General features: G+C 41.8%; 1 protein-coding gene across 1 annotated transcript in view; it reads left to right on the top strand.

Annotated features, from left to right (window-relative positions):
- The first annotated feature begins 17,802 nt into the window (after nucleotides 1–17,802).
- Nucleotides 17,803–19,240, top strand: part of SPRED1 (sprouty related EVH1 domain containing 1) — a 102,757-nt gene continuing 101,319 nt past the window's right edge. The window contains exon 1 of the mRNA XM_019011240.4: nucleotides 17,803–18,688. Coding sequence (XP_018866785.1) covers nucleotides 18,657–18,688 — 32 coding nt within the window. The 5' untranslated portion in view covers nucleotides 17,803–18,656. The remainder of the gene's footprint in view (nucleotides 18,689–19,240) is intronic.

The raw sequence follows: 19,240 nt of genomic DNA on the forward strand, positions 1-19,240 counted from the left end.
ATGAAAACAGTTATATGCAATATATTCTACTATCTCTTTTGTTTCTAAAAGTTGAAGGTTTTAAGGACTGTAAAGGCTGAAGGCATAGCCAGATAAGAACATTATACTTTGACAGAAAGCAGTTTAACTGGAACAGACTTGAAAACAGAAGATGTTCTGCTGAAGGGAGATTTCCTAGAGTTAAGATCAAAGGCATATTTTTACATTGGGGAATGAAATAAAGTATCATCTTACCTAAATGTGAAGGTAAATCATCTGGACAGAATGTATATTATTTCCACAATCCTAGAAAAACTAAGAAGCAGATAGAATCCTCTGTCAGTATTTAAAATTTTTCTATTTTGTTCATCATGAATTTTTATGTATTAATTTGATTTTTTTTTTTTTTTTTTTTGAGATGGAGTCTCGCTCTTTCACCCAGGCTGGAGTGCAGTGGCGTGATCTCGGCTCACTGCAAGCTCCACCTCCCGGGTTCACGCCATTCTCCTGCCTCAGCCTCCCGAGTAGCTGGGACTACAGGTGCTCGCCATCACGCCCGGCTAATTTTTTTTATATTTTTAGTTGAGACAGGGTTTCACCGTGTTAGCCAGGATGGTCTCGATCTCCTGACCTCAGGTGATCCGCCCACCTCGGCTTCCCAAAGTGCTGGGATTACAGGTGTGAGCCACCGCGCCCAGCCTTAATTTGATTTTTATAAAACATTGCATTAAAGTATTATTTATCTTCACTACCGAGTTTTTTGATCACCCTTTTACATTTTTAGCTTGAAGTAAGTCCGTCACTCATCTCACCTTAGTCCTGAGCATTCCATCTGTACAAAAGTTCAAGGCAAGGGTACTGGTAAGAAGTGAAACAGGAGGAAATTATAGAAGCTTTAGTACCTGTTAAGCCAAATTAAATAAAATAACTAAATGGTATATTTATAATTTGCCTTTCTGCACCTAATTCATGTCCCCAAGATTTCCTCACTCCGTAGTAGAGTAGTTCTAAATTTTCAGTAGTGACCTCAGTATATATTTTGAACAATTACTGTGTAAGAAATACATGACAGGGGCCAGGCGCGGTGGCTCATGCCTGTAATCCCAACACTTTGGGAGGCTGAGGCGGGCGGATCACAAGGTCAGGAGATTGAAACCCCATCTCTACTAAAAATACAAAAAATCAGCTGGGCGTGGTGGCGCTCGCCTGTAGTCTCAGCTACTCGGGAGGCTGAGGCAGGAGAATGGCATGAATCCAGGAAGCAGAGGTTGCAGTGAGCCGAGATGGTGCCACTGCACTCCAGCCTGAGTGACAGAGTGAGACTCCATCTCCAAAAAAAAAAAAAAAAAAAAACAGAAAGAAAGAAAAAGAAATACAGGACAGGGATTAGAGGTACATTTCCTTGGGACTCTGAGGTAAAGACTTTTGTAATGAAATGCTGGAAAGCTTTCAGTCTTGTGCTGTGGGTCTGCCTTGTCACACCATATTTTTTTCCTGATGGATGACGAGGGGGGAGAAGACCCCCTCCTGACATATTACACTATACTCATGGATGGGGGCCATATTCTCCTATTACTATTGTGTCATTTAGTTTTAAGTGTGGCTATGAACTGGAACTGACATCCAATACTGATATGACAAGAAGCTATTTCTAAGAGAGTTTCTGAAGAACCACAGATATGCTGGATCTCCTAGTCTGATGTATACAGTGAAGAAGAACTGACTCCAGTACTCAAGTGGTCTCTGAAAGGGGTGAAAAAACCCCAGGATGTACACAAGATGATTTTAAGAAACAGAAATAATATTTTAGAAATTTTATTTTTACTTGTTCTTTGTTGCTTTCATTTTTGAAATTTTATTTTGGAGTGTTTATAATGAACATAATATTTTAACATAGCAATATATTTATATAATGTAATCATGATTTCATTTAGGGGTATATTTTATAAATTACCAATAGAGATATAGCCCATTCTTCAATGCTGAGAACAAGGATAATGAGATTGACAGAATCGTATTATGTAAATATGCTAGATTTGGTTTGAGTCAGAAAACATGAATTAAAATCCTAGTCTGCCTCATACTAGCCTATATAAGCTTAGGCAAATAACTTGAGTGTTTAGTTTCCATATCTGCTAAGTGGGTACACGAGGCTTAAATAAAATCATGTACATAGGATTGAGCAGAGTATGTGGTATATAAAATTTTAAATAGTATATCAATTTCAGACACAATTATTAAGCATTTTTATATTCTTAGAATGTGACATAAATATATCACATTATTATTATTAGACACATAAAAGAGACAACATTCAAATCTGTAAAGTAAGGTTTTTTTGAGATAAGGAATATTCATCCAAGTGTCTGAGTCTAATTATTGGGTAATAATTATTCCTTAGACAGTTTCAGTGGAATAAAGGTTTTCCCTTTTTTTCTTCTATTATTATCCCAACAACACCTGCTCAGTTTCATTTTAATCCATAGCTTTATAAAGAGATACCCAAATAATATCATTCACAAAATCCTTTGGCAAAATATTCCTTGATCAGTGGTAGAAAACTCAGACAACAAATTGCAAGCAAATATATTGGCTTGGATCTTTATAAAACTTTTTTTTTTTTTTTCAAACCAATGGCCTGCCCTTAGGCCAGACAGGAAGGAGTTGGAAGGGAAAACAATTTTTTTTTTTTTTTTTGAGAGAGTCTTGCTCTGTCACCCAGGCTGGAGTGCAGTGCCACAATCTCCACTCCCTACAACCTCCGTCTCCCGCATTCAAGCAGTCCTCCTGCCTCAGCCTCCTGAGTAGCTGGGACTAGAGGCAAGCGTCACCAAACCCAGCTAATTTTTGTATTTTTTAGTAGAGACAGGGTTTCGCCATGTTGGCTAGGCTGGTCTCGAATTCCTGACCTCAGGTGATCTGCCCGCCTCGGCCTCCCAAAGTGTTGGGATTACAGGCGTGAGTCACTGCTCCTGGCTAAGAAGAATTTGGTTGGAAAGAAAAGTGTCACCTGTCCTTGTATCTTTGTTAGGGAACAAATTCCCATGCCACCAGAGAGGAGCTTTCGCTTGAGCCTGGGTAGCATTGCCTCATGGAACAAGGTTTTTCATCTTTAGCACTGCCAACATTTCAATCAGATAATTTGTTGTTGCGAGGGGCTGTCTTTAGCAGTAACCCTGGCCTCTATGCACTAAATGCCAGCGGCATTCCCTCCAACCTTGCCAGTAGTGACAACTAAAAATGTTTTAGACATCACCAAATGTTTCATCACCAAAATTGTCCTCGGTTGAGAACCACTGTCATGGAGTGATCCTCATTACCTTCTCTACCGTGCACAAGATAAGGTGAGTCTAATGAATTAAGGAGAACTTGAAATGCAAATCAGAATTCTATAATGTTTCTGCTATAATTTTTTTTCTATCTTATCTCCGCTATAATTTTTTAAGGGCACACTTCGTACATATGCCACCGGCCTGTATTAAGCCTGAAAGCACAAATCAATGAGTATAGAGTTGATCCCATTTTGCTTTGTAAGAGTTCATCTTTTACAATTTTTGTCAGCCTTAGAAGTAAAGCAGGGGGAGATGCTAGGACAATATTCCCATATTAGAAGAAGTATGTCTATAGGTGGAGGGAAGGGGGTGGCTAGGCCAAAGACTAGGGAGGATTAGGAAGACCAAATCCAAAATGCAGTGCATTTCATTAGTGCTGATATGAGCAAGCTCGGGTTAGTTGGCCATTGTGTTGGTGGCATGAGAAGTTTGGAGGGTAGTTGTCTCCATTTCTTTTTTTATTGCCTCCCTTTTGTCTACATCTCTATTTTTGTTTCTTTTTCTCTTCTCTTATCCCTTACTTCTTTCTTTTCTCCCTTGTGCAATGCATCCTTGTGCATGTTATTTTTCTAGTTCCTTTCCCCTCTGTTGCTATTTTAGTCAAGCATTGGTCATGAAAGCCCAGCATCATGGTTGTAAGTGGGGTTCCGGAACAAGATGGCCTGAGTTTGAATCAGAGCTCTGCTACTTTCTTGCTATGAAACCTTCTCAAGCATATAATTTAACCTCCATGTGTTTTCATTTCCTTACCACTAAAATGGGGATGATATTAATAGTACCTGTCTCTTGGTCAGCAGTATTAACATATGTAAAGCGCATGGAAGGGAGGCTGTGGCAGGCAGTAAGCACCCAATAGATGTTAACCATTATGATTACCTTCACATCCCCTACCCTGTAGGGAAGAATGTGACCACACACTTTTATATAAAAGCATCTAGCAACATTTGCCTGTTTATATTTATTGAGAGAATTATTCTATATTATTGGTTTGGGAGAGGAGAAAGTTAGGCATCTGTTAATAACACTTTCAGGAATAAGGCTCATTTAACACCTTTGGGCTGGGGAAAGTGCTGAGGAAACACTATGAACAAATGTAGATTTTATAGTAATAGAAAAGAAGTAATTCCATTGAATTTCTCCCTATAGTATGTGTATTGTTATTGCTAGTCTGAATATAATGTATGCAATATTTCTCTGTGGCTGGAGGGAAAGCAAACTTTAAAATTACATAAATAACAATAGAATATTGAATATAGAAAATGAAATTTTGAAAAGCCTTTCTGAACAAGACTGTTATTTTTCACGTATTATTTTTCTTAGAAAAGACAGTGAGCTACTGCTAATACTGTTTAATAAATGAATATTCTCTGTATTAGTCAGTTTTCACACTGCTATAAAGAAATGCCCTAGAATGGATAATTTATAAAGGAAAGAGGTTTAATTGACTCACAGTTCAGCATGGCTGGGGAGGCCTCGGGAAACTTACAATCACGGCGGAAGGTGAAGGGGAAGCAAGGCACCTTCTTCACAAGGTGGCCGGAAGGAGAAAAGCAAGCAAGAGCAGGGAAGACTACCTCATAAAACCATCAGATCTCGTGAGAACTCACTCACTATCACAAGAACAGCATGGGGGAACCAGCACCATGATCCAATCACCTCCCACCTGGACCCTCCCTCAACAGGTGGGGATTATGGGGACTATAATTCAAGATGAGATTTAGGTGGGGACACAAACCTAACCATATTAATCTCATTACAGTTACTTCACAATAACAGCTAATGGTATAGCTAAGGAAATTGAAGCAAAGAGAAATTAAGAAACAGGTAGATTAGGGAACTCACTGAAGAAGAAACATGAATAAAATTAAACCTAGTGATTAGGGAAACACAAAATAAAACAACAAGATACCATTTTGGTAGGGCATCACACTGGTAAAAATTAAGAGATTGTTAATATCCACTTTGGGTGCACCTATAGAGTAAAAGGTACTCTTACACACTACTGGTTAAAAAATATTGGTTAAAAAAAGGAACAATGCTTTTTGGAGGGCAGTTTGGCATTATCTTTTATTATTTAAAATATTCATTCTCTTTGATGTAGCAATTTCACTTATATAAATCTTGCTGAGAGAAATCTTTGCCTTTACGTCCAAAGATAAGTGTACAAGGATAATCACTGAAGAATTGTTTTTGTTTGTTTGTTTGAGACAGAGTCTTACTCTGTTACCCAGGCATGATCCTGGCTCACTGCAACCTCTGCCTCCTGAGTGGGTTCAAGCGATTCTCCTGCCTCAGCCTCCTGAGTAGTTGGGATTACAGGTGCCCACCACCAGGCCTGGCTAATTTTTGTATTTTTAAGTAGAGATGGGGTTTCACCATGTTGGCCAGGCTGGTCTGGAACTCCCAACCTCAAGTGATCCATCCACCTTGGCCTCCCAAAGTGCAGGCATGAGCTGCTGCACCTAGCCAAAGAATTGTTTTCAATAGAAATAACAAAAACTAAAACAATAAATGATTGATGTCCATTTGTAGACAGAAACAGATAAATAGAAATAAATAACTTGTAGTATACCCACATTATGAAATACTATATAACCATTTAAAATAATGAATACTCATATAAAAATATACACAGCTTTTTAAAAAGTAGCATTATAATATGTAAAACTTGTGTTTATTATGTGTGTGTAAATATATGGAAAAGGATCTGAAATTATATACTTGTATTCTAAACTGCTAATAGTGGTCACCTTTGAGAAAAGTGGGATTGGAGTCCTCACTTTTACTCTGTACACTTTTTTATACAATTCTAAGTTTTTAGAAGGAGTACTTGGTTTAATTATTAAGTGAGCAAAAATGGCAATTTAGCAGTTTTGTCTTTGCACTTGGGGATTACTAGGGTTATATATGGAGAGTACATGTGGACTTTAAATTCCAATATATCTGATTTGAGCTAAGTATTGAGATTTCTTCATCTTGATATTATTTTGAGCCTTTTAAAAATTATTGTTTTGGGCCAGGTGCAGTGGCTCACACCTGTAATTCCAGCTCTTTGGAAGGCCAACGCAGAAGGATCACTTGAGCCTAGGGCTTCAGGATCACCCTGGGAAACAAAGTGAGACCCTTTCTCTACAAATATTAAAAAATTAGCCAGGCACGGTAGTGCACTCCTGTAGTCCCAGCTACTTGGGAGGCTGAGGCAGGAGGATTGTTTGAGCCCAGGAGTCTGAGGTTACGGTGAGCTGTGATCGTACCTCTGCACTCCAGTCTGGGTGATACAGTGAGACCCTCCCTGTCTTAATAAATCAATCAACAAATAAAATTATTCCTTTGAATTATACATGACATAGGTGCACATAAGTGTCCGTCAAATTTCTGAAAGGCAACAGGCAGTTTCTACCTATCAACAATACTAGACATTTGGGGAAGATAAAAGAGATCTTAGAAAGTAAGGCTACTGTTTTCTTAATGTGATATTCAGAGCAAACACGAAGAACCAAGAACACTTTTTGGAATAAAATAAACACAACAAAAATGTGTCTAGTATAGAATTTTTACATGCATTCAGAAGAGACAAGAGAAACAGGAGGCCTAGTAAAAACTATATTGGAATGGATAAGATGAGAATCAGAACAGGTGGCCTTGGACACTTAGAATTTTTTTTTTGTTTTTTCTTGAGATACAGTCTCGCTCTTCTTACCCAGGCTGGAGTACAGTGGTGCGATCTCAGCTCACTGCAAGCTCCGCCTCCCGGATTCAAGCCATTCTTCTGCCTCAGCCTCCCAAGTAGCTGGGATTACAGGTGCCCACCACCATGCCTGGCTAATTTTTGTATGTTTAGTAGAGACGGGGTTTCACCATGTTGGCCAGGGTGGTCTCGAATTCCTGACCTCAGGTGATCCACCCACCTCAGCCTCCCAAAGTGCTGGGATTACAGGTGTGAGCCACCATGGACAGCCAGGCATTTAGAATTAATAAAAAAGACAACCACTCTCAGTTCTTGGGTTGGGAATCAAACCAAGTGCATTATGTAAAAGATAATTTTCTCAGAGTATTTAGGTACTAAATTACGAGGTTGCTGAAATAAGCCACAAAGGGCCCATGTAATAAAAAACTGCCAGAAAATATAATTGAAAACAAACAAGTCAGCTACATAAACATCCATTGGGTCACTGTGTGGTACCAAACAGATATTTTCCCAGGGAAAATGAAATAGGTGCTGGTGAAAAGGATAACATATTTAAATAGGTTAAAGTTTGGGCAATGGCTATGACAGCTTAATTCTGATGGGGTTTCCTCTTCAGCCAAGTCCTAGCCTTGTCATATAAAAGTGTACCAAAAAAAAATATCCAAACACGTATCAAATCTCTCTTAGCTTCAATTGGCCCTTTGAAAGTTGAAGTTATACAAATAAATAACAATTAGCATATTTTTTCTATTTACATTCTCCTTGAACACATGGTTAAGTCAATTTCAAGGACTGTTTTTCACTTCCTTGTTCTTGTTTATGTTTCACTATAATGCTTCATGGTAACTCATCTGCTGTTAATCCTCTACTTTGTGAAGCAAAATCAGTTTCTCCCATAGTAACTCTTATAGCACTTACCATGGTAATGGTAATTACCAATTTACACCTTTACTAGACTATACACTTCTTGAGTTTAAGAACTGCTTTCATTTCATCTATAATAAGAGGCTGGCAAATAAAATAAGTAAGTCGATAAATTAGTGTTGCTGATATAGATATCTTCTGTGAGTTTATCAAAGATGGACCCTTTGAAAGTTGGACCTAAACACCACTCTCTAATGAATTCTAGATGGCTTTGATAGTTTTCTGAAGGTTCTTTCTATTGTTTATTGAGTACTGTTGGCTCTGTAAAATAGGATAAATATCAGAAGTGAAGGTGATAAGGAAAAGTCTAAAAAGAGCAAAACCAGGCAATAATAATGGTTAGAATTAAATGAGTTACACTTCAAGTGATTTTCAAGCAAATTTGATATTTTAGATATATGAAAAGTAAAAATAAACTGGAATTACACATAAGTAGAGTTTATGAATTTGGATGAAAGCATGTCAAAATTTCCATGCCATTTAAATGGATAGGAGCTCCAGATACATAAATTCAAAATATAAACTAAGAGTTGTCCTACTAGAGTAATAAATTACTATTACCATAATAAAATAACATATAATAAGTGCCTATCTGACATCTCACTTTACAAGTTATTATACAAAATAATTTGTGTAATGAATGATAATATGAAATTTGAGACTTCATAAAATTTGGAAAGGATGGTTAGCTAAATACAGACATTAAACAAATACATAGTTAAGGACAGACTCATGGAACCTATAAAGGATAATTACATTTCTAAGACATACTCTGGACCAAATAATTTAAGATTGCAGAAAGTAATTTTATTTTCCCAAATCAATTCCAAAAAGCTTTATGGAAAATATCGGGAGATATATAGTAACATGTTACTTAAAGACAAGGATAAATTCTGAGAAATGCATTGTGAGGCAATTTCCTCTTTGTGTGAACATCACAGACTGTACTTAGACAAACCTAGATGGTATAGCCTGTTGCTCCTAGGCTACAAAGCTGTACAACGTGTTACTGTATTGAATACTGTGAGCAGTTGTTACACAACGGTAAGCGTCAATATTTGCATATCTAAACATAGAAATGGTACAATAAAAACGAGGTATTATAGTCTTATAGGATCAATGTCATATATGCAGTCCATCGTTGACTGAAAGTCATTATGAGGCATCTGACTGTACCTGAAATAAGCAAGAATAAGATAGGTAAAGACAGACTGTCCAAAATGCATGGCATCTTGGCAGGGGACCCAGAAGGAAGTCTGGGGCGATCCAACAAAAGAAGGAAACTTGACATAAACAAAAATTGGCTAAAACCCAGGAGGCAATGAGGGTGTTAATTATTTTAGGGCTTTTTGATAAAGAGCTTTAGAGTTGAAGGAGGCATTCTCTAGGATGAAGGAAAGCCAGTGTCTTAGGATTTTAAATCTTATGGAAAATAAAAACATCTCTTTCTGGTGATGTAAGAACTGGCCAGATGTCACTGGACTGAAGTTTTCAGCATTTTTAAACCGGAAGAAGTTTTCCTTCGGGTGTGTATTCTTTATTTCTCTATACAAAAGTACTAAAGATAATATCATAGATCTTCAAAACAGACACATTTGAGGATACTAATAAGATTAGTGTCATTGGAGAAAAACGAGTTAATTTTATTACTTTTTATGGCATTTAGTCATACTGCAATTTATATAATCTAAATGTTCCCTTCTGGTTCTATGTCTCCCTAGCTAGACTGTAAGTTTCTGGAAAGCAGGCCTCCTCCCTGTACCTAGAGTAGTCCTGTAGATTCTACCACCTACATATGTCTACAGTCATCTTCTTTCTAGCCCCATGAGCAATGTCCTCAGTTTTCTCCTGTATAGATGATTGCAACAGCCTTTTTACTGGTCTCCAAAATCTTACAGTATAGCAAGGAGACATGGAAAACCAAATGGAAATATTTAAATAATATAAAATGTTATACAAACATATAAAAATATAATATATAAAAATAACTGCTATTTTTCCCTTGAATACTGACATTTTCTTTATAGCTCTCCTCCCACCTCTACCTATATTCTGACTTTGAATTATAACTATGAAACTGCACACACACACTGCCAACACAGAGGGCTGGAGGGGCCAATGTGGCATGCAAATGCAGGGTCTTTTGTTTTGTTTAGCTTTCTAAAATTATAGTGGACTACATGGAAGCTACAACAAAATGCAAAGTTTTAAGGTCTGAGTGACTTATGTAGAAACACCAGGCTTTACACGTGCCTAATGAAGTGTGACAAAGTCCAATTAAAATGTGATGTTGCAGTGGGAAGAGGAGGGAACCTTCAGGTAAGCTAGAGAGTTGAGGGCGGGGGTGGGGGGGAAAGACTTTTTGTTTTTTTTTTTTAGAAAAGCACAGAGATTTTAGAGAAAAGAGGGAAAGCAGGGAGCAGCTGCTAAGGCCACAGTCCCCTGCCAGCACTGCAGGGAGCTACGGGTGAGCAGTGGGCTTAATCCAGAGATGAACAGAGACAAGGTGCTGAGTGGTCCAAGTCACAGGCCAGGAAAAAGAGGCTAAAGGAAAACAGGAATAAAAATCCTGTTTTGGGGTGGGGAGCGCAGAAAAAGGGCTAGAAGTGGTAATGGGAATATCTGACTTTTGCATACTTGGAAGCTGGACAAGCTTGAAGAACAAGGTTAGGAAGGGACACTGTTAAAGATAAAGGGATTACTGGCCAGGTGTGGTGGCTCATGCCTGTAATCCCAGCACTTTGGGAGGCCGAGGCAGGCAGATCACCCGAGGTCAGGAGTTCAAGACTAGCCTGGCCAAGATGGTGAAACCCCGTCTCTACTAAAAATACAAAAATTAGCCAGGTGTGATGGCGCACGCCTGTAATCCCAGCTACTCGGGAGGCTGAGGCAAGAGAATTGCTTAAACCCAGGAGGCAGAGGTTGCAGTGAGCCGAGATCACGCCATTGCCCTCTAGCCTGGGCAACAGAGCGAGATTCCATCTCAAATAATAATAATACTAAAGATAAAGGGATTACTTACAATAGGGCTTCTTAAACTTTAATGCACAGATGAATCATATGGCGGTATTGTTAAAATGCAGATTCTAATTCAGGAAGACTGGAGTGAAGCCCAAGAGCCTGCATTTCTAACAAGCTTCCGGGTGAAGCTTTGCAGCTTTGAGTGGCAAGGATATGCAATATTAAACATGAACACTTAAAACATTTTTTTGTGTGTGTGACGGAGTCTCGCTCTGTTGCCCAGGCTGGAGTGCAGTGGTGCGATCTTGGCACACTGCAAGTTCCACCTACTGGGTTCACGCCATTCTCCTGCTTCAGCCTCCCAAGTGGCTGGGACTACAGGCACCCGCCACCATGCCCGGCCAATTTTTTGTGTTTTTAGTAGAGACAGAGTTTCACCATGTTAACCAGGATGGTCTCGATCTCCTGACCTCATGATCCACCTGCCTTGGCCTCCCAAAGTGCTGGGATTACAGGCGTGAGCCACAGCGCCTGGCCAAAACAATTTTATATGCGGGGTGTGGTGGCTGACGCCTGTAATCCCAGCACTTTCGGAGGCCGAGACAGATGGATTGCTTGAGCTCAGGAGTTTGAGGCCAGTCTGGGCAACATGGCAAAACCCACTCTCTACAAAATACAAAAATTAGCTGGGCATGGTGATGGGTGCCTGTAGTCCCACCTACTTGGAGGCTGAGGTGGGAGGATTGCTTGACTCTGGGAAGTGGAGATTGCAATGAGCTGAGATTGTGCCACTGCACTCCAGCCTGGGCAACAGAGGAAGAAAAAAAAAACAAACCCAAACTAAACAAACAAAAACCATTTTTTTACAAAATAAACCAGTCAATGAATTTATGCTTCCCAGTACAGATATCTTCTGTAGGTTTATCAAAGACTTATACATCAAAGATAACTATGAAATTATCCTCCCTTTTACCCTTAGTTAATGGCAATGAAGAGATGATCTACAGTGCCCCAGTTCACACTAATAATGTATTTGAGAGCATAATCGTTGTTACATGTCTACTTTAATAACAAGATAACTACTTTTGTTATTTACAGCAACACATTTGCACATTCATGTGTCTAAGAAAACAACCCGTGATGACAGAAATGTTTTATATCTAGATTGTTCAATATGATAGCGACTAACCACTTGTGGCTATTGGGCACTTGAAACATGGCTAGTATACCTGAGGAATAAACAGCCACATATGGCTAGTGGTTACCATGATCATCGATATCTGCTAGCATCACCCAAAGACAACCAGATGTTATTCGCCTTCTGATGGAAGTAGTCCTCCTATCAAGGCTCTAGATTTAGAAACCAATTTACAAAAGAGACTCCAGATGTCCCCAGACCCTACTCTAAGAACTGATGGTATAAAGGAACTTACGTACCTGAGGCCCACAAAAGGCAGCTGATAATAGCCAAGGAATTTAATTCTTTCGTTATCTAAAAGTAGGACTCTCCTGTTAAATCATTATCCAAAGTAATAATGACTTGAAAGTCTATCCCACCAAATATCCCATCTTTGAGAAATTATAATATTGAAACATACACACATACACACCCACACACACAGAATTTTGAAGGAGGGGATGAAACGGGGTTGAGCTCTAGCCATGCCTTTACTATTGTGTAACCTCTGGGACCTCTCTGATCTTCAGTTTGGAAGTCTCTTTGTAACCTGGAGTTAATAATAATACCTACTGGGGAAGGGTGTTAGGAAGGTAAGTTCCTGAAGGGCAATGTATATTTCAAATGTAATCCTGTTGTAATCCTATACAATGGTTAATTAGTACTCATTAAAAGGGAAGGCAATGCCATATTTAAAGCAAAATCCAAGGAACCAACCTAGAATGTTTTGTTATACTAAATTTGTGTTGCACGTGGCCTTGGATTATTTTATGATGGGTATTTCAGTCCTTCATATTTGTTGTAGTGGGACATAACCGTTAAAGAATGAGCATGCTAAAGCCATTTGGGAGAATAATGGTAAGTGCTTTATTTAGTAGTGTGGGGTCTGGTAAGCATCCTCCCTGCTAAGATTATACAGAAAATAAAGGAAATTGCAGACTGCTCATTTCCCTTGTACTCATCCTAATCTTGTGGAAACTTCCTGTAAAAGGCAGTTATAGCATTAAAAGTAAACTGATTACATACTCACCGGATACTGCCAAACCAACAATTGCCATCCTTAGGGAAAAAAGGAAAATAGCATACTTATCCTTTATACTTTGCATTAGTTTGGAAGAACATGGGAATCCTAGTGATGGGGAAGCAGACTCATGCCAGAGGCAAGGAAACTATTTAGAAACATGGTTACCACTTAGTAATTCCACTGAGAGGCAGGGCTCATTAGCCAAGAGACTGGTTAAACTAAAGAAAAAAAATCATTTATTAAACAAAGTACATGATGAAAATAGGAAGTTCCGATTGATCAAGGCACACATTAACTACAGTTTTAAAAAACAAAATTTTAATAACATCTGCTAAGGAGTAATGTTAAGGGTAATTTTAGAAATGGAAATATGCACTTGTATTTTATGTACTTTTAGAACCTCATATGTTGGCATGGCTGTCTCCTCTTTTGGCTTCTCAAGAATACAAATATCTGATGAGAGCTTCTAGTGCAAGGCACAGTGTATGTGAAATGCTAAACTGCAATAGTATTAAGTCCCAATAGGAAGCCAGAGGGGATTCCTGATTTCGACTCCAGTGCCAGTCAGTATAGCTTCATTTTTATATATAGTCAAGGCTCTGGTATAGTATTTCACCTAAAAAGCCTCTATTACTTACAACCACTGCTAAAAAGGATGCCAAAAAATATAAAGGGCAGCCCCTACCTTCAAGTCACTAAAATTTAATTGGGAAAACAAATATAAACTCATAAAAAATGAATCAGCAAAAATAATAATTATCAACACAAGTATAAACAGCAAAGGCAAAAATAAAAGAATCTGAGAAGACCAATTCTGAACTCATAAGAAAGATGATTACTATGGGCTGAGCAATGTGAAAAAAAGAAAAGAAACTTTGAATAGGAGAATGGCATGCCATCTGCCAGTGTCTCAGTGAGGACAGCCTACTTTTTGCTGTCCTTGTGAATAAACCCTGGCCTGATACCTACATGGAACTCAGAATCCACTTGTACCTTCTTAAATTGGATCATATCCTATACTGGCAATTACTTGGCAATTGTTCTCTTGTTCCTCCCTCTTTGGCCCATGGATCCTATTGATAATTAATTACCTCGAACAGGTCATTAAATGGTTGTGGCTAATTCCTAAAGCTGAGGACAATAATACAGATAGTCACTTGTGATAACCAGCTATTGTGACTAGCTTCCTTCCCACAGGGCTACCTAGAAAACACAACTGAGCAAATATAAGTATCTCCTTTCTTGCTGAGCCCGAATGTGGCCATAGAATTCTTCTTGATTAGTACCAACTGAATGGAGTTGGAGCTTAAGACAAAACTATGATCTGTATTTAGCTTCTCACATCTGGCTGGATCCCCTTTCCTAACTGAACTATCCCTCTGGCCTTGACCAGTGTCTATCTAAGCTTATGATATACCACGGGCCACCCTTTTTTGTGTTTAGCTGGAACACAGCTTTCAATCACGGATGTGCTGGGAGACAGGATGACAAAAATGGTTTTAAGGAAAGGGGGAGTAGATGATGAAGGACTAAAAAGGGCCAAACACCTGGCATACTTACAAAAGCATGGCCCCATCATAGACCTAGTGATCACAGTTTCTGAGCTGGGGTCCAGGAATCTGCATTTTAAGTACTTGCAGTGTATTTTAAAAAAATTATTATAGAACATTTTAAATTATAAAATAGTAAAGAGAATGTATTCATCATTAATCTATAACCAATCTTGTTTCATCTATATCCTTACCCATTCTTCCTACTCCTCACCCCAGTGGATTATCCTGAAGCATAACGTTTCATCTGTAAATATTTTAGTACATATCTCTGAAAGGTAAGGACTTGAAGAAAATGTTGCCATAAACCAATACTTAAAAAAAATTCCTTGTTTTCATCAAATCTCCAGTTAATGTTCAAATCTCTCCAGTTGTCCCAAATTTAAAAATATTTAAGTCACGATCCAAATAAGGTCTCACACATTGTCTTTGGTTGGTACGTCTCTTTACTCTTAAGGTCCAGACACCCGGATAGATAAGTCGAGGCCTCCTGAGTATAGAGCAGCCAGTGATTGACAGTCAGACTAGAAGATCCCTTGGCTCTGAGCAGTAGCACCATTTCTGACTGCTTCAGAGTAGAAGACTCTGAGCTCTGCTAAACCAAAGCAAATTTTTAAAAAGTTGGTGAGATCTTTAACAACTGGGTGAGAGAACTACAAATGCGTTGTTGAAAAAAGGGCACAAAAGTGTTCTAGAAATGGCATAGGACCACCAAAGGCTGTGGATGGTTTGGTGACTATGTCTTGGTCGTGGAGTTGAGAGCAATCTTTAAAGCATTAATTTGGGCTATTGATCACATCTTGCTCCCTTTATGTAAGCAGTGTGTGGTGTATGTGGAATGTGGAAATAGCCAGCACAGTGCCTGGCTCATGACAACAAAGATTCTTCCAAAGACTGTACTGACAATTTCCTTGATACACTAGAACCTCGAACAGATGCAAATCTTCAAAAGATAAAGGTCTTTGCAAATGACCGACTTTCCTTCTATTTACTTAATCATAATAACTGTGATAGTTTCATTTATTAATGGCTTACTAAGGACCAGGCCATGTGTCTAGCAACTGATAATTATTTGTTGAATGCATGAACAAGAATATTGAATGCTTTACATTTAATCCTCAGAGCACCTGCTACTATTTTGCCATGAAGTTTATTACTATCTCTGACAAAACAGTAGTAAGAACTAGGACTTATTCTTACTGTGAATTCTTAATCTGTTCTAAGTAACTCTGTATATCATTATCTCGTTCATCAGCTCTGTAAGTTAAGTACTATTATCCCCATTTTATGCAGGTCCAGAGTTTCAGTAACTTAGATAAGAACACAGATTATAACTGATGGTACTTGACTGAAACTTGAGCAGCCTAACTGGTTAACAGTAGTCCTGGAAGGGGAAGAGGCCAGTATCAACACTCCCACGTATAAGTTCTTGGCAAGAATAAGTTCAAAAAGGCAGGTTTAGAGGTCATGTCTAGCACAGACATGCCGCTGCTGAGGCAGGAATCAAGTTACATAAAGACACCTCAGAAATCAATGGGATGGTTTTTTGGGTACATTGACTGGTTTAGCGCCTCTGTTCATTCGTCAAACATTTATTAAGCACCTGCTACGTGCAAAACACTGTTAACAGTGCACTACTGTGCACGCTCATTCTCAGAACAACAATCCTGCGATTCCTGGAGAGGGATGGTAGGAGAGGAGTGCTGCCTTGTTAACGAGGTTCTCCCAACTTCTTTTTTTCCTCGGGAATTGTTGTCTTTAATGTGGCACCAGCGGCAACCTTCATTCTTAGGTCGCACAAATCTGAGAAGGAAGAGAAAAACATTGCACGCAGGGCGAGACTTATATCTGGGAAGATGAGTCAGGAACTTGGGAGCACTTGGGATTCAGTCCCCTAAGGTGGTTCATGTACAGGCTGGTTTTCTAAGTAGAGAACAGATAATAGAATTTGCAGAGCCAGGAGCTCTGACTCCTGTGGCTGGGCTGACCTTAGGCTCCAGCCCGCAACCCCAGTAGGTTTCTGTGCAAAAATCTTTTGAGATGAATGCATACATTGTCTTCTAACAATGCATTCGTGACAGCTGTCTATCCAATCGGTCCGCCTCCGTTCAGAGCAGTTCGTGCCACAGAAGCATCTCCTGCGCTATAGTTATGCAACCTCACTCGCAGCGGGAGTTATTTCCTCCGTTCTGGCTGCGCCAGATTCATGTAACACGCCTACCCTGGGCTTCAATGGAAGTCGTTCTCCATTAACAATCACTCCAGCTTTCCGAGATGAATGCCCTGACAGCATACCCCTTGCGCAGTAAGAATCCAGGCAGCGAGGCAAGGTGTTAAAAACACACATACATTCTCATATTCTCTCTCTCTCTCCCTCTCTCTCTCCCTCTCACACACACACACACACACACACTTCGTGCATGCAGCTAGGGGACTGCAGCAGTGCAACCAGGGGGACAGCAGGAGGAGCTCTCTTTGCAGTCCCTGCTTCTAACCCCCACTAACTAAAGATGAACTCATGCCAGTTCCATTCTTTGCTCTGCAAGGAAAACACACACACACACACACACACACGGCAGAAGAGAGTAGCCTCCAGATTTCCCCTCTGAGCACACTGTCTTTCTAGCCTCTTCGTTCAAGCAACCCGGATATTCCAAGCAGAGTAACGGGGAGTAACGCGCCACAACAATGCAACCTCCCTAGCAGCTCCCCTCGCAGCTCCCACCCCCGCCCCCTTTCGCGGCGTGCCAAGAGTTTGGAGCGCGCGCACGCACACCGAGCACGGTGCAGGGCGGATATCCCTCCGCCTCCCTCCCCCTTTCTCCGCGAAGTGTCTCGACAACGATTTGGGAAATGAAGGGAGGAGGGAACTACTTTCCTGAAACTTGCTATGCTGCACATGACTTCGAGTTGCAGTGATTCGCCCTGAGGCCGCGGCTTTTAGTCCTACCCACACACCCTCACAACCTGGGCACCCCGCTCGGCAGCCCCACCCCGCGCCCGCTCTGGCCTCCGGGGAAAGCGGGCTGCCGGGAGAAGTCGCGAGGGACTACTTCGCCTCCTTCTCTCGCGGGCGCCCCCGGTTCGGGCAGCGGCGGCGGCGGCGGCGGCGGAAGGAGCGGGCGGCGTGAGCGCTTCCGCCGCCCCCCTCGCGGCTCCCCTCTCTCGGGCGTGAGGAGCTGGCCCGCTGAGCTGCTGGTGGGCACTGGCTGGCGGGGAACCTGCGGCCGCTCTTGTCCTCTCCCGCCGCTTCTCGGGATCCTGCCCCCCGGACCCGGGCCCGCCCGCTCTTCTGCGGCCGGGTGGGAACGATCGGTTTGCCTGCCCCTCGCCTCACACGCTCCCCGCCGCCCCCTCCACCCCCCGAGGAGGAGTCCCGGCTGGAGCGTGTCTGGAGGAATCCGCCGCCGCGGGGCCCCTAGCCCTGCTCTGCCCGCGCCTGAGGACCGACCCAGACGCCGCCGGGGGTTGAGGGGCAGCCGGCGGCGAGGCGGGAGATGGTGGGGTGGGCTCCGGCAGGACCGCGCCGCCGCTGCCCGGAGCCTGGGCTCGGCACCCCCCCGCCGGCCCCCACCGAGCGGAGCTCTGCTTCCTCCTCGCCGCATCCCTGAGGGAAGCGCCGCCTTTGCTCCCGGGTTCTCCGCCCGCCGGCTCCTTCCTGGCCGGACCCCGCTGCGCTCCACCCCAGTGCCTGGAGTAGCAGCTCTCCAGTCAGCCTTTGCAGCCCCTCTCTTTTTCCCTTTCCACCGGGCCTCCTCGGATCCCTTGGCTGGGCACTGAGGCGGGGGAAGAGGCTGGGGTCGCCACGGCGGAGGTTGCTGCCGCCACCCCCCTGCGGGGGTGGCCGGGGTTCCCGGCTGGGGGGGTACCGTTCTGGGTGAGGCATCCACCATGGTGAGGCCCCTGTGCCGCTGCCCCCGCGCCCCCCCGGCCGCCGCTGCCTCCTGCCCCTCGGTGCTGCTGTTGCTCCCCCGCCTGCTGTTGCTCCTCCATCTCCAGATCGGATCACGGTGAGGGAAAGATGAGCGAGGAGACGGCGACTTCTGACAACGAGTAAGCGCCTCATTGATCTCGATTGCTAATCCCCCTCCCCCAATCCGCCCTCGGCTCTCCCCCAGACCCATCCGAGACTTGGGTGCCGGAAAGCTTGCGACCCTGGAGAGTTCAGTGCATCTTCTGGAGATAGCTGATTTCTTTAGCCGTTTTTAGTGGCAGCACCCCTCCCCATCCTCCCACATTTAGTTGCTTTCTTTTGGGGTAGGGGATTAAGTTTTGGGAGAGGATGGCAATTGTACGTCTATGAGATGGAATAATGTGGATGGATGGAAGTGGAGTAGAAACTACCCCTTTGCCTGTTAGACCCCTGTCCCGTTCTTTTTCACTCACATACCAGTCACCATACCTTCAGTATCCATCCTACTTCCTTTATAGCTGTTTCACTTGGAAACTAATGTGTGGGAGCACCTCCTGCAGCAAACTGCTCTTGAATCTTAATTCGATGAGTCAGTGACTCTTAAATACCGATTAAGCCTTCACCCTCTCCCCCCTCCCCCTTTTAAACTTGTGACCTGTAAGATTCTTGTAAAAAATAGGGTTAGGGAAACA

Source organism: Gorilla gorilla, chromosome 16 (genome assembly GCF_029281585.2).
Source record: "Gorilla gorilla gorilla isolate KB3781 chromosome 16, NHGRI_mGorGor1-v2.1_pri, whole genome shotgun sequence".
Classification (NCBI taxonomy): Eukaryota; Metazoa; Chordata; class Mammalia; order Primates; family Hominidae; genus Gorilla; species Gorilla gorilla.